This window comes from Micropterus salmoides, unplaced genomic scaffold, assembly GCF_014851395.1.
Source record: "Micropterus salmoides isolate LMB-PRFRI ecotype aquatic unplaced genomic scaffold, ASM1485139v1 Ms_hic_scaffold_12, whole genome shotgun sequence".
Lineage (NCBI taxonomy): Eukaryota > Metazoa > Chordata > Actinopteri > Centrarchiformes > Centrarchidae > Micropterus > Micropterus salmoides.
Genome location: NW_024040263.1, coordinates 9,559,407 through 9,573,731, shown reverse-complemented (window position 1 = coordinate 9,573,731; position 14,325 = coordinate 9,559,407). Strand labels below are relative to the sequence as shown.

General features: G+C 43.0%; 1 protein-coding gene across 7 annotated transcripts in view; it reads right to left on the bottom strand.

Moving 5' to 3' along the window:
• The window catches only part of lef1 (lymphoid enhancer-binding factor 1), a 44,004-nt gene extending 31,755 nt beyond the window's left edge, over window positions 1-12,249 (bottom strand). For 3 of the 7 annotated variants that reach the window (XM_038713244.1, XM_038713243.1, XM_038713247.1), the window contains exons 1-3: window positions 11,252-12,247; window positions 9,138-9,204; window positions 7,726-7,850 (exon numbers count right to left, since the gene is read on the bottom strand). In XM_038713244.1, the coding sequence (XP_038569172.1) occupies window positions 7,726-7,850; window positions 9,138-9,204; window positions 11,252-11,452 (393 nt within the window). In that variant the 5' untranslated portion in view covers window positions 11,453-12,247. Of the gene's footprint in view, window positions 1-7,725; window positions 7,851-9,137; window positions 9,205-11,251 lie in introns of all 7 variants that reach the window. The other 4 variants (XM_038713241.1, XM_038713242.1, XM_038713245.1 and 1 more) reach the window with 3 other exon arrangements.
• Between the last annotated feature and the right edge of the window lie 2,076 nt (window positions 12,250-14,325).

Sequence of the window (14,325 nt, the reverse complement as noted above, 5' to 3'; positions counted from 1 at the left end):
TAAATCTCCTCAGTAAGCCACATAAAAAAAGCAGAAGGGTGTAAATTGTTACACTGCTGTGTGTTAAGACACTGAAACAGTTGCACAGATCAGACAAACTGCAGCAGCAGGGAAAGAGCAGCATTCAGCTCTGCTGTTTTCCTCTGTGACTTGGGGCCACTGAGTTTTTCTCCAGCCATAGTAAATTGGGCGCCTGGGGCAGGAGCCTTGGCCAAGCTTGCATTTCGGAGCCGACTGTGGAGGGCATGAGGGATAGAGATATGGCACTGGAGGGGGGACAGGGCGGTGGATGGTGGGGGAGGACTGGAAGCGCAGTGGAGGTGACATTATGCACATGTTTTAACACAAAAAGGGATCTGGCTCGTTAGCACACTAACTAGCAAGCTCCATGGCAATCAGCACTCGTCATTCTTTCTGTTCACTCTATCCACCTCGTCATAAATATGGCTACATCTGCAAGTGTAATTACTCCATTGTACTCTGATTTTCTGCTCTGCTGGACAGCAGCATGGCAGCCTGCTTTTCAGCACCTCTCCCTCTCCCCTCGATCCCCTCCTTTCCCTCAAGTGCCCTCGCCTGTTCCTGGCTACTCCTTTGCTGGTGAGGCCGGTGTGTCTCACAGATTACAGAGCTCTGGTCGCTCAGGTAACAAGAGTCACTAATCTGGCTGGGGTTGAATTACACATAATTGCCTCGGCACCGTGATTGATTTCAGCCCTGGAAAGGAAAAGACGACCCCCCCACCCCAAAAAAAACACCCCCACCTCCCTCCCTGCCTCTCTCCAGCGCTCACGAGCAGCAGCCAAGACTCTCCATCTAGTAGGAGGCAGGAGGCTTTGAAGAGATCAAAGCCAAGGCCGGGAGCAGTTGCGCGCCCTGGGAATACGGGAGAGAGGCTTTCTGCTCCTCAGCCCTATTTTCTAGCGTCATGTCGGATTGCAGCTGTATTGCATTTCGCCAGTTTTCTTAATGCTCTTGGTTTTGACTTTGACATCAGTGATCCCCCTCGGTTTCTTCAAAAACAAGGGGGAGGAGAAAAAAAAGAAAGTGACTGACTGAGTGTGTGTGACAGAGAGAGAGAGAGAGAGAGAGAGAGAGAGAGAGAGAGAGAGAGAGAGAGAGAGAGAGAGAGAGAGAGAGAGAGAGAGAGAGACTGATTTTGATTTTCACAACTCCATAATTGGCCAGTTCAAAAGGAGAGGAGGGGAGAATGTAGCATTTGTTTTCAATTCGGCAGCCGATATGAAAGCAGCGACAGACTTTTATGGGTATCCCAAAAATTAAAGACAGGTTTTTTTCACAGTCAAAGAACAGGGTGTTTTTTATGGCCAAGACCACACAAAATGAACTGATAGCAAAGCCCTCCTCTTTGTCCTCCCACAGAAAGCTCCACAGCATAGTGGAGCTCCTACACCCATGTTTGTGTGCACACGCATGCGTGTGCGTCTCCATCTAATACCCATTTAGCGTAAGCGTTGGAAATTGTTACACGAAGAGAAAGCGGTTTGATGTTAGCGCAAAAACACAAAAGGAGGCATGAAGAAAGAGCGCAAGCTATATCCATCTATTCATTTAACAGCTTGACTAAAAAAGCCTGGTGGCGAGAAGGCACCCTTTGTACTGTAACTATGCAGGCCCTATACCAACCTACTACACTGGGGACCATTAATATTTCAGCGCTGTCAGATACACATTGCATGTGAGCCTCTTTAGCACTCACACCCACAGCAGAAAGAAATAATGAGCTTCTGAAAAATATAAAACAGCAAAGAGAAGGAGGGAGGGCGAGAGAGCGCCAGAGACTGACCAACTTCATACAACAGAGCAGCTATTGATCATAGCTCTATTTCTTAGCTGGACAAAGTGAGGGCTGTTTGAGCTCCTCTGAAGTCTGGACACAGCCGGCAGGATTTGCACCCATGTTTCACTCCTGTGGTCCTATTGTTCCCCTTGCTGCAGTTTACTAGCTGGAACACTGCTCGCCTCTATATAGACCTTCAAGCTGTCAGGATGAAGTCAATAAAGCTATTCATGTTTTTACTCGTTTATGACTGTATCGGGGAACAGTGAGGAACTGTGATCAGCTTTGAGGGACTACTGTCAAGCTTCAATCATGGCTCAAAGACATAACCGGGTCAATGAAGTCAAACTTTTGCTGCAGGGGCATATTTTTGAAGCTTGATTCCGAAATGTATTTAATTATTATATACTGCGCCGACCTGATCTCCAAAAAAAACATCTCTGCCAAGAGTCAACCATTTCACCCGCAAGCCCAGTGAACCGTGCACAGTCATAACATCACCAACAGTTACGACAATCGCCCTGTAAATTAACAAGGCCACTCCACACATGCACACCACCCTCTGGTCTCCATTTCTGATCCAGCCTTACAGGAAGTCCACACCCAGGCCATTCACACAGAACTGGGCATAAGGGACAACCTTGGCGAGGCCCCTACACTGACCCCTGGAGATCAGCGGCAGGCTGCTGGTGAAGAGTGAAGTCCTCTGAGCAGGTGTTGTGGGCTTGAGCAGCGGCCTGTCCACGGCAGCCTGACTGGCTGGCTCCAGGCAGCGCAGCTTGATTGGTTAAGCTTCATCCAATTCAATGGGAGGATGGGGAGCAAAGAAAGTGTCATCATCTCAGAGTGCTTTGCTTTGAGCAGTAACACATGCCCAAAATAAACAGCTGGGGTTAAGTGTGCGCCTGTATGTCATGCTTACGCCCATGACACTCCCGACTGCTTTTCTCAGGCGCATATAAAAACACACATTTTCAGCACATTGAACACTTAATGATTTTAACTTCTTCTATGGCTGTCTTTCATCTTCATCACTCCTTTCAATGGTTAAAAAAAACAGAGCAAGCAGAGGATATAATCAGAAAGCTCTGACTTCTTTCTGTTTCTTTATTTGCATGTAATTAAACTTCCTTAAAATTGGTTTAATTGTGTTAAAATAACATGAAATACTTGTGAATGTTAAATAAAAAGTAGTGACACCAGAACATAAACCACAAAAAAAAGTTAGCATCTGATTAACAATTTTAACATAGAAATACAACTATCTTTTTACACTACACAATCAGCATGCCTTCACACTAAATAAAATCAACCAGAAACTTAAATCTTCATCATCTTGTTTTTTGGTTCTCATCTTACAGAACGCATCTCTCTTGGTCCTGGTAGACTACCACTCTTGCTGAGCTCCATTTAACTGGATGAAACACACCGATAAGGTGATTGCAACCACATGGCGTCATTAGCGACGCGCATATGGAGCAAATGTGTCAACCAGCATCACCATACAGTAGAGGACGAGAAGGAACTTTGGCGTTAATGGCGCCGTTTATAAAAACACCACGACCCAGCGGCACTACAAAGAGTCTAAGACGCCAAGTGTTTCTCCTGTGTGAGGTCCCTGGTGCTGCCCTTCATGTGTACACACATATATCACCGTTTGATAGCGCTGCACAGCAGATGACATCAATGTCAGCGCGACTCTTTGATTGTGTCTGAAGAAAATGACTGTTTTGGTATATACAGCATAAAATGAAGCAATTATACTTCAGTCTCGTTGACAGTTACCATATTTTTTTATTTTAAGAATACAATATCCATATAGACAGTACTATTCTGAAGACTACTTTGAAATTTAAATGAACTGCCGGTGGGATGATCATATGGAGTCCAGCAACTTAAAGGCAAAATGCTACATTCAGCTGTAGTAAACTTCACAACAACATGTCCACCCTATAGTGTGAAGAAACTACACAAGGTGCCATAAGCTGCCATCTAGAACATTATGTGTGGACAGGGAAGGCTGCTGGTAAATGTAGTGTTCTCTTTAACAGGGATCTTCCACGGTAGTGCTGGGGGCATGAGCTCAGGACACACATGGCACTGAGGGACACCAGACCGGTCCTACCAAATCCCGTTAGGTAAGCCTGGGTTAGTGATTCCACGCTGCGAGACACTGGCTAGCAGATCCGTCACGTTCCCACTACATCAAAGGAAAGTACAGCGCTGCACTCCCTCCACACACCCCCCCTTTCTCGCCAAGAGGATCTGCAATTGAGGGTCCAAAGGGAAAAAAAAAAAAAAAAAAAAAAAGTGCTCGGCAAAGGAGAGGGAGCTCTCTTAATTCCCCCCACCACCGCAGCAGCAGCAAAACTCTGCTTTAAAATAAAATTCAGCGATTCTATCCTTTCCTCAAGCTGTTGCACAGACCATGAGACTGTTCTAACACAGCTGGTGATCACCAACACATCATCAGTCAGGTGAGAGACATTGTGCTGTATCTGTGCACCATCAACATTTCTGAACTGAGAACACGCAGTGGTGTCTTTATCTTGTTAATGATGCATTTATGAGTTGATTAAAAAAGGGGTTCGGTAACATGTCACAAGCTCAGAGGCCACAAGACTTTAAACCTATAGGAGAGCATGTAAAACACGTGTTTTTGTGATTTTAACAAAAGGGGAATGTTAATGAGACAACGGCAACATGAGCTAATAATAGATTTCAGGCCATTTAAAAATATGAGCTGTCCGTCACACGCATATTGATCTTTATTTAGAAGCTGTCATTTTCAAATCCTCACTTGAGTAAAGGGGTTTGGAGGATCAGGATCAGACAAAACCCCTCAAAGCAGTGAGTTTCTCTTCTTCCACACATCAAACCTGGAGTGATGACATACTAAATTCTTTGAAGATCACAGTTCGCAACTGATATCATGGCTGCCACTTTGGGGAATAGTGACCATTTGGAGCAAAATCATAAAAGCATCAGTTTCACTTGTCAATACAAACAAATCACAAAAAGGCACAGAAGCCAGAGAGAACATAATCCTACCACTATCGTCATAATCATCTGTCCTAGTTTTATACAGCAAAGGGCAAAGTTTATCATTACATACAGACAAGTCTCTTAACATTATCTGATGCATCTGAAAATGCACAGGAAGAAAGAGAGAAACACTAACCCTGATTGAGACAGCAGAAAAGACAATGAGTTTAGCTCTGTCTACTTAATTATCCAGGTAATTGTCAGCTTTTTTGCAGTAACTATACCATTGATAAATAAGAAAACATGCTTCTTTAATAAGGACAAAATAGTTATCATTCTTTAGGAGAAATCAGATTCCCTGATGATATGTGCTTAATTGACTTTTAAAATGTTCACATATCAGAGACCGGGGTCCGGATAACAGTGCATTTGTGTCAGTAAGGTGGGATGACCGAAAAGATAAGTTCTCAAAAGTGTCCTACAATTAATTTATTTCTTGTGTGTGTGTGTGTGTGTGTGTGTGCAAATTAAATGTAGACAAGACAATGTGTAATATCAGCTCAAAATGTGCGAGCGTGATGATCACTTTAAATGAAATTACTTACTTAGCCACCAGTTCCCAGCATCGTGTACAATAAACACAATGCTCCTTTTTACTCCTTCAAGAGAAGGATCCACACCACGTGGTGATGAACTCCCAAACTCTTTTTGCTCAGGATCCCCCTGTAGACACCACCTCCTAAAACAGCTATAGGTTTACGTAAACATCAGGGCATTCATAACACAGCAGTGACACTTTGAAGTGGCCGTGCATTGTTTTAAATCCACATGTATATGCAACTCAACACAATTAGGCGTCTCAACACCAAAATCTCAGCTCTTGCAGCAGAGGCGACTTATCAAGCTAGAAACCCTAAAATCTGCTGACAATCAGCTACGCCCAACAGCTCCATCATGACTGGACGGCATGTGCAGGAATGTCATGGTCAATGGAAATCAATCTAAACTACTGGGATTGGGGGCGGCGGTGGTGCTGGGGATGGAAGAGAATGAAAGAGAGAATGTGCCTTTGATCTCAGTGAAAACCGATCCCAGGCCTGCAGATACTGTGGCTGCGGTGGCCAGCAGCAGAGGCGGCAAGCTGACATCAGTGAGAAAGCCAGAGGACTCATGTTCCGTGATCCTTCCACCAAGCCTTGGCTCTTTTTATTGGATAAGTGAGAGAAACGTATATAAAATGACTACCGTTTTATTGAAGACAGGGTGAGGGGGGGAAAAAAACAACAAAAAGCAGCCATGGTAAATGAAATGAAAGCGGTGCTTTAAAAGTTTTGGCAGCAAGTACGCTGCCTAACTGCCTGGCCTAATTCATCTGCAGTGAGGGGTAATTTCCTCTCATCCAGTCAGCTGGTCTCCATACAGACCTCTGAGTTTTTCAGTGTGTACGATGGAATAATTGATAAAATGAACCGGTAAAAAAATCCATGAAAAGAGAATTTGGCAAGCATCATAACCCCCGTTTCAGAAACTATTCTATTTGTAAACTCAAGAGGGCAAATCATGAGGTAGTGGGGATAACATTTTTCCACAATGTCACATACTTTCACCCTCTGCAACTTTGGCAGAGGGGAAGCAATGTAATTTTAACATCATTCCGCGATAGAGTTGCGTGTGAATGAAGTTCCTTTACACGCAGCGTGTGGCATCTGCCCCCGACAATCACATCTGCCTCCGAAAGCAGATTCTTACAATAACACAGAACTCACATTTCACAACTTTACCCTGATGAAACTCACTCACATGCACTGCAGCAGCGCAAACAACCCAGGGCTTTTTGGTTTCTCTGCACGATGTGCGAGTGTTTCCTGTATGGGAGGCACCAAACCAGATTGAGGCTGGTCCTCTTCCCAAGTGTGATCCAGAGACATGGACAAAACAGGATTAGAGTGGACAGCTGCTGGTGTGCCCTGCGTTTTATGTCTGTCTTGAGAGGAGAAATTTGCAAATGGGACAGACATAGGAAGCCGCCAGCAAGAGACCTGCAGCTGGCCTGAAATTAATACAGTTACCCGGGACGATTTCTGCAACAACACATGCCACCCCTGGTACTATAAACTCCTCTGCAGGACAGCCTCAGAGACGTGATGTTGCTTTTAGGCCTCCTTAGTCATGTTAGGCTAATTAGAGGATGCATCACGTAAGATTTTAACCAGATGAGGAATACTGTACATCTCATGTTAATCTTCTGGAAAATATGGCAGGCATTTGGCTTCCAGGGTCTGTCAAGGAGACAGGAGTCAACAATGCCGGTAGGTGTGGGTAAATTTTGCTCAAAGACGCTACACAACACCACAAACATTATAAGACTTTTTGTTGGTTGGATTTGTTTAATATGAGGTTTGAAGTGCATAAGTCCAGAAATGTGATCTTGGCTGAAATGCTGTCTTTTATTAAACAATTATTTCATTAATTTTAACCCACAATTCTAAATTGTTGTTCAATAACTTTTGACAAAATATCTTAAGCTATAAACACGCAATTTTTATCTAAAAACAGTATGCTTTTGGCTGGAGATCTTTTTATTTTACCTCATATAGGGCTATAACTAAGGATGATCTTAACAGTCTAATCTGATTTTTTAAATTTTAAATCAATTACATTTACATACTTTAAATACTTTATCATTTTGCGCTGATTTGATTAAGTATTACAGTCCTTTTAATGTCCTGTGATTCTTTAAAGAAATTCAACTTTCTTTTTGTGATTTCTAGTTTCTTTATCGGTATGAACCTTCAAAACAACTGATACCATCAGTGATGCATAAAATCATACGTAAAATGTTTTAAAATAGAGAGATTAGTAGAGTCTGTGGGCAGGTAAAGCAACAGGTAACAATGATAAACTGACTTGTAAAACAAACAAAAAGAGTTGGTACTGACCGATCTGGGCATGGGCGGCGAGAGGGAGCCATTGTTCATGTAGGAGTCGTTCATGTTGCTCATCATGATGTAGCCTGGGTAGCCCGGGTACGGATGGCCTTTACTGTACATGTCCTGGAGTTTTCCTGATTTAAAAAAAAAAAAAAGAAAAAAAAGGTTAAAGCGTGGCAATTTACTTTGTGTTTGAAAAAAAAGCACACATGAGACATTGTTTTTATTTATCATCACAATCAAAACTTTAGATTTCTCACTACACTGGAGCTTTAAAAAACACACAAACAAATCTAACAAATGACACATTCTAAATGTGCTTCAGTCGATAATAAATCAGGCAAGAAATAATGTCAAAGCTAAGTCCGCCTGCCTGTGTTGATACTGTAATGATATCACTGTCAAATCGCTTTAACCCGTGCCCTATTTTGCCTCAGCCTTTTGTTTGTGCCCTTTCTTCCTGTCTTGGAGAGGAGGGTTGTATTATACAGAAGAACAATGGATCCCCTCTGTGCCAATTAGCACCAATTAGAAGAACATACAGACTGTGTCAAAACAGGAGACGCCCCAACTGTTCCTCTATGCCTTTGACCCGAGTGGGGGAGCTTTATACAAGAGGCCTCAATACAGCGTCACTCAACTGCGTGCTGTGTAATAAGGCCGGGGGAGGGGAGTGGGGAGTATATAGACTGATGACAACATGGTTCTTGTTGTGAAGAAAGCCAGTGTTTGGTTTGAGGGGGGATCTTATTCAGAAGTGAAAGGGGAACAAAGAGGAGACACACTCCTCCTCATAGCCCTAACGATGACCTGCAGCATGCGGCGTCAGACCACAATAGCCAGAGAGCAATGAGCCCCGAGCGGCAGCAACATGTTGCATGTGACAGTGCGGCCGGAGATCTGATGTGGATGTGGGGAAATAGTTTATTGGGGTAATTGCATAACAACAAACACAAGAGCAGGATAGAAATGCAATTTTAGGCTCGTGCCATATGTGCCATAATGATCCTTCACAAAATGAAACGTGAGAAAAGTGCATGTTCATCCCCTTTTCAAATTCAAGTCTTCTTTGTTTTCAGTTTCTGCAGGCACCCTCATCTACGAGGTAGGTAACAGGTAGCTGTGTCCATGAAGGTCGAGCATGTCCTGACTAGACTTGGATCCGAGATTATCAGTCTGAGAGCAGCAGAAACAGGGGCTTTGATAAGAAAAAGGGCCAACAGTGCACAAGTGTGACTGATCACTTCTGTATGGTGAGGGGGGGGGGGGCACTTTTTCACACCATCCCCTTCACATCAACTTCTCAAGCTCCAGCGATTTATCCTGAAAATCTGGGGCTTTGTTGCAGCTAAATGGCATTCTGGCTGTCCTATAAATACACGCTGATTTAACGAGCTCTTGCTTAAGGCTGTGTCACTTACCATCTTCCGGATGGTCTCTGTGTTTTTCATGATATGAATCTTGCTGTATTTGGGACTGTCTAGCTGCCTGTAAAAAAAAAAAATTAAAATAATTTCAATGATGGTGAATCAATTAGGAAGGCCTTCAAATGTAGTTACACACACACACACACACACACACACACAACTGGGACAAATGGCGTCCCTTTCTGCTTGTCACCAAAGCAGAACAAGATTGCACACACACACACACCCTACTATCTATGGAAGGGTGATGGAGCAGCCTGCATCAAAGCTTCAAAAGAACCACTTAATTAAGCTTCATGTCCTTAAGGAGCTTACAAATTAACTTGTTTTCAATACCATAGGTCCACTCTCATTTTCATCTCTCCCATTAAGCCTTCCTCTAAATTCAAATAAATAAGAGTGTATTTGTGTTGTAAATTAAAAGCCTCCGTGCAATGTGAAATAAAATCATCCCATAAAAAAAAAACAAATAAAAAACAATATAATGGAAACAGTTTTTGCTTTAAAAAAAAAATCCCCTGCTTTCCGAGCATCCATTTCCTCTTTTCAAATCAGAATTGGGAAGGGGACCTCTTTTTAGAGTTCAGACCCCTCCGGATGGCTTCAAGCTGAGCGAGGGAACTTCACTGAATTCCTAATTAACATTCAGTCTCTGTCTCCTGCGTCTCCAGGACATTTGGTGGTGAGTGTGTACCGGCTCGTTCAGGATGTGCCCAAAAAAATTTCATTAACACTGCGGTTAATGACAAAACAGCCGACTAACTTTGTGATGGGGAAGCTGCAGCCTGCATCCTGGAGGTCAGTGCATGGGGTAGAGGGATGGGGGGGGGGGAATTAAAAGCAGATTTTAACTGCAATGTTTCATGCCTACTCTGTGTCTTTACGTGTGCTAATGAAATGACACATTGCAGGCACGGAAACATAAAAAGCATGAGAGTAATAATTTTACAAACATTAAAAATTCATCACTCATAATTCTTCCATTGAGATTTTATATGCATTTACATAGACGATGAATTCAACACATTTTTACATTTAAGAATTTCTTCTGCTAGACCCATTTTAGCTCCTTTTAATCTGATGAGTATAGACGGGGGGAAACAAAACATAGCTGTAAATGTGTTTTAATATACTTATCAATCCCAAAACATGCACCATTTATTTTTGGGCACGATTAAACGGACATAACAATAATGAAATAAAAGACAGAATGGTATTAGAAATAGATAAACAAGGGATGAACATTCTGGTAAACAAAATAATTGGACATTGTCCTATTCTTTAAGGTTGTATTTTATAGGCTGTGACCTTTGATATAAATTACTCATCCTGTTTGTCAATAGTTTTTAAGCCATGTGTGCTAAACAGATTCATGTGCTGGTGTTTACACCTGCTGAGGGTTATCGTGTACCCCATGCAAACACAGCTATTTAGCTTACTTGTCACAGGCAGCACACAGGGCCCCAATTCTTCCATCTAAAAATATATTTTCTATTTTGTTTTCCCAATTTCACTGGAATCAATGAACAATAACTGCCACTGAAGGTCAAGTGTGCATTTGGCCTTTAATGTTTCCTAAAAGAAGATGATTGGGTACTTAAGATGTAACCTGTGGAGGATCAAAAGCTGATACACCTGGGTCTGCACACACTGAGTGGTATCACTCAATTTTCAAAATGCAAAAAAATTTAAAGTACAGTCAGACAGTGGAAGCTATTAACGCACCTGAACTCACCTTTTACTTTTTTTTTAGCCTAAGATAAATCTTTATGATAAAAGGGCTTAACATACACTATAAAACTGAGCAGGGTCCTCACAGGAGGAAAATAATTTTAGGCTTACATTGTCAGTTTGCATCGCCCATCTTTTTACACTGACAAACCATTCAGACAAACTCAGAGTAATTAATATCAAAGTGCCAGAAGCTAAATTAAAACCAGGTATTTTAATTATTAAAGGGATTTTTTAAAATAACTTTGTTTACAGGATGATGCATGCGGTCTCCCTTCTCTGATGAGTTCCGAGTTGATACCCACCTTCCTTCCTCTTTTCCCCATCATTCACCACATCCGTAAATCTCTCTCACACACACACCTCACAATACTTACATCGTGGCTGTTGCTGTTGGGGCTGCTCTCTGACTCGTTGACCAGAGATGACTTGATGTCTGCCAGGTCTCCTTCTTCCTCCGAGTGGCTGAGCTCGGCGAAGATCTGCTCCTTGTGCGGGTCTCCTTCGTCTTTAAACGGGATCATTTCGTCTGTAGCGCACAGCTCCGGATCTCCGCCGCCGCCTGATAACTGTGGCATTTTTCTCTTTTAAAAAACTCTGTTTGTTTCGCCAAGAAAACTGAAGACAACACACACACACACACGCCAGCACTGTCCGAAACTATAGAGGGGAAAACTCCCACTAAAATTCCCCCGAAACCGAGTGGGAAAACGTGCCCCTCTCAAATAACCGGAGCTTCCCTTGGAGGAAGCGGCGTGCAAACACGCTGCCGGTCTGTTTTTACTGAAGCAACAGGAGGAGTGTGGCTGGGGTCGGCGTCCTTTTCGCCACTAGTGTTCAACTAAAAAGGACTGAAACTCACACCCGAAAAACTTGAGATGTAAAGACTCAGAAGGGCAGTCCGGTGCACGCCTCAATGTCATGAGGGGGGGAAAAATAAAAAGGGGCGACAAAACCACGACTTAAAATCTCATCAGTAGTTATTCACACAACCGACGACGGGTACGGTCCAGCAAAAAATAACTAACGTTAAAAAAGTGCATTTATGAAATTGAGAAAAAATATGTCCCCGGTGGTCCAGTGAAGAAGCTGCGGCGTCCTTGAAAGTGGCAAAACAAAAGTAGGCTAACAAAACCAAAACACTGTCTGGAGTTGAAAAGGTAACTGATGGATGGGCATCTGGAGGAAAACACAGTTTTTACACTTAAACAGGACAACGAGCAACGTAGTGAGCCGCCTTCATGCTTCAAGATACATCCCCAAAGCCGCTCGGATGAGGAGGGATAAAAGCAGAAGTCATAAAACAATCAGAAGATAGAGAGGAATAACGCCGTGGACCGACTTCCCACTGCTTCCACAGTGTAATGTAACCAGTGAATGTATGTGTGTGTTGGTAATGTAGCTGGGCTCCCTCCTCCTCCTCCTCTTTCCCTCTCTCTTCAGTCATTGGGAGGCAGGAGAGATGAAAGGGAAGCCGAGGCTCTGATTGACACCGCACCGATTGACACTCCTCCTGAGAGAGAGATTTATACGCGGCTCACAACAAATGGGCAGACAGGAGGGGAAGAAGGAGAAGAAAAGGGAAAAGACCCGGTGAGGCTGACACACGCACTGTGTATGATGTGGTTCAAACAATCATGATAAATAAAAATGATAATAGATAGGCTATAGGCCTATAGGCCTATAGAGAAAAAAACAAGACGAGCTTCAGCTTGTTTGGTGGAGGGAGAAGAAGTGGAATTCAATGTAAACGCAAGAATTAGCAATAGCCTACCGTTATTTCATAACTCTAAGCCACATTAGAAGAAAACTAATATGTTTCGCTTTTTCCACGTGTAAAAATCATGTATCATGTATAGGCCTAATCATCATAATCTGGCTATAGGATTTTCACCATCCTATACAAGGGCCATATTGATGTAGCCCTGTTAGCCTATTATTTTTAACTGTAGCCATATTTATTCAGCAACATTTGGGTAAAGAGGGGGGTGCATCTGTTTTCTTTTTACCTTCAAATTGCTTTGTACTGGCAATATCAAGAGTGTTCTTGCAGGTTTCCAGTGCTTTCCGTGTTTTCTATAGGCCTTTATGCAAATATTACCTACATTTATGCTATTTAACAAAATAATGTCTTTTACAATGGATGAATGGCGAGCCTACAAAACGTGACTGTCCCCACGTCCCTGTACCTTTGCATGTTAGCGAGCCCTAAATGGGCCCTACAAAAATACTATAAAGGGCCCAGAACCCAGTTTGGGCATCAATGATTGGCACACCAAAACTCAACTGTTTTCCACAGTTATTATTTGGGGGAAAATGCACACACACAGATTTACTAAATAAATAAATAAGATAATTAATTTAAAATGCAAAACGCACAGAAAGCAGGCCACGAACATATGGAGAAAATGGTTAATAGGAAAGAAGAAGTTGAGTGTTTTGACGCTGGAATATTTTATGAGAAAATACACTGACAAGAAAAAGAAAATACCCCCCCCAAAAAAAGCAGTGGAAGTGTTTTCTGTGTCTGTCTGAGTACTGAGAGATTGCGTGAGAATCAAAGTTGGGATGGGGAGGCAGATCTTTATAAAGCGCGGAGGTGGGGTTAGCGGGGCGGAGCCGCGGCTGCCTTTGATCTTGCGGCGGCTGGCTCTTTCATCCCCGACTCCCCCCGCCCGGTTTCCCCCACCACCACCACCGCCACCTCCCTCTTCCACCCTCCTCCCCCTCGCTCTCCCTCGCCTTTGTATGACTAAATTTGGTCCGAGTGTGGAGCCGGGCCAACATTTCCACGTGTGCATTCATCCCAGCTGAGAGAGAGAGAGAGAGAGAGAGAGAGAAGGGGTTCTCTTCCGGGTAAGGAGACAGCAGGAAAAAAGAAAAAAAGATCAAAGGCTTTTCGGTTTTGGAAGCGGAGTGTGGATTCAAAAGAGCCGAGACTGGCTGCATTCCAGAGTATAGCGGAAAACGCGCGCTCACACACGCGCCCGCGTGCGATACAGGCACTAACACACGCGCGTCAATACACCACTGAAAGAGAGAGAGAGTTAATTAGACAGATTTCACACAGGCAGTCCTGAACAACCAAACCTTTCATTAAAAAAACCTTTAACATTATATTTCTTGTTATCAGCCAAAAAATTAGCGGAGAAAAATGTGATACAAGGTATGAACTCTGGCTGTTTTCCTGCTCTGTAGAAAGTATCAGCTCTGCTTAATTACAGTACTTCTTTAATTTAATTATTCGCCATTTTTTTTTCTGGCACAATCTATAATTCTTCTTCCACTACCAACCTAAGCCCACGCTAGGAACAAACTCATTGCCTTGAAATATATTTTTTCTTCCATGTCTTTTAAAGCATTCACCTTGGATATGGTTTTAATCATAAAATTAGGAGAAAGGGGGAAATCAGAGGGGGGAAAGATGATCTTTGGTAGGCCTATTAAGAAA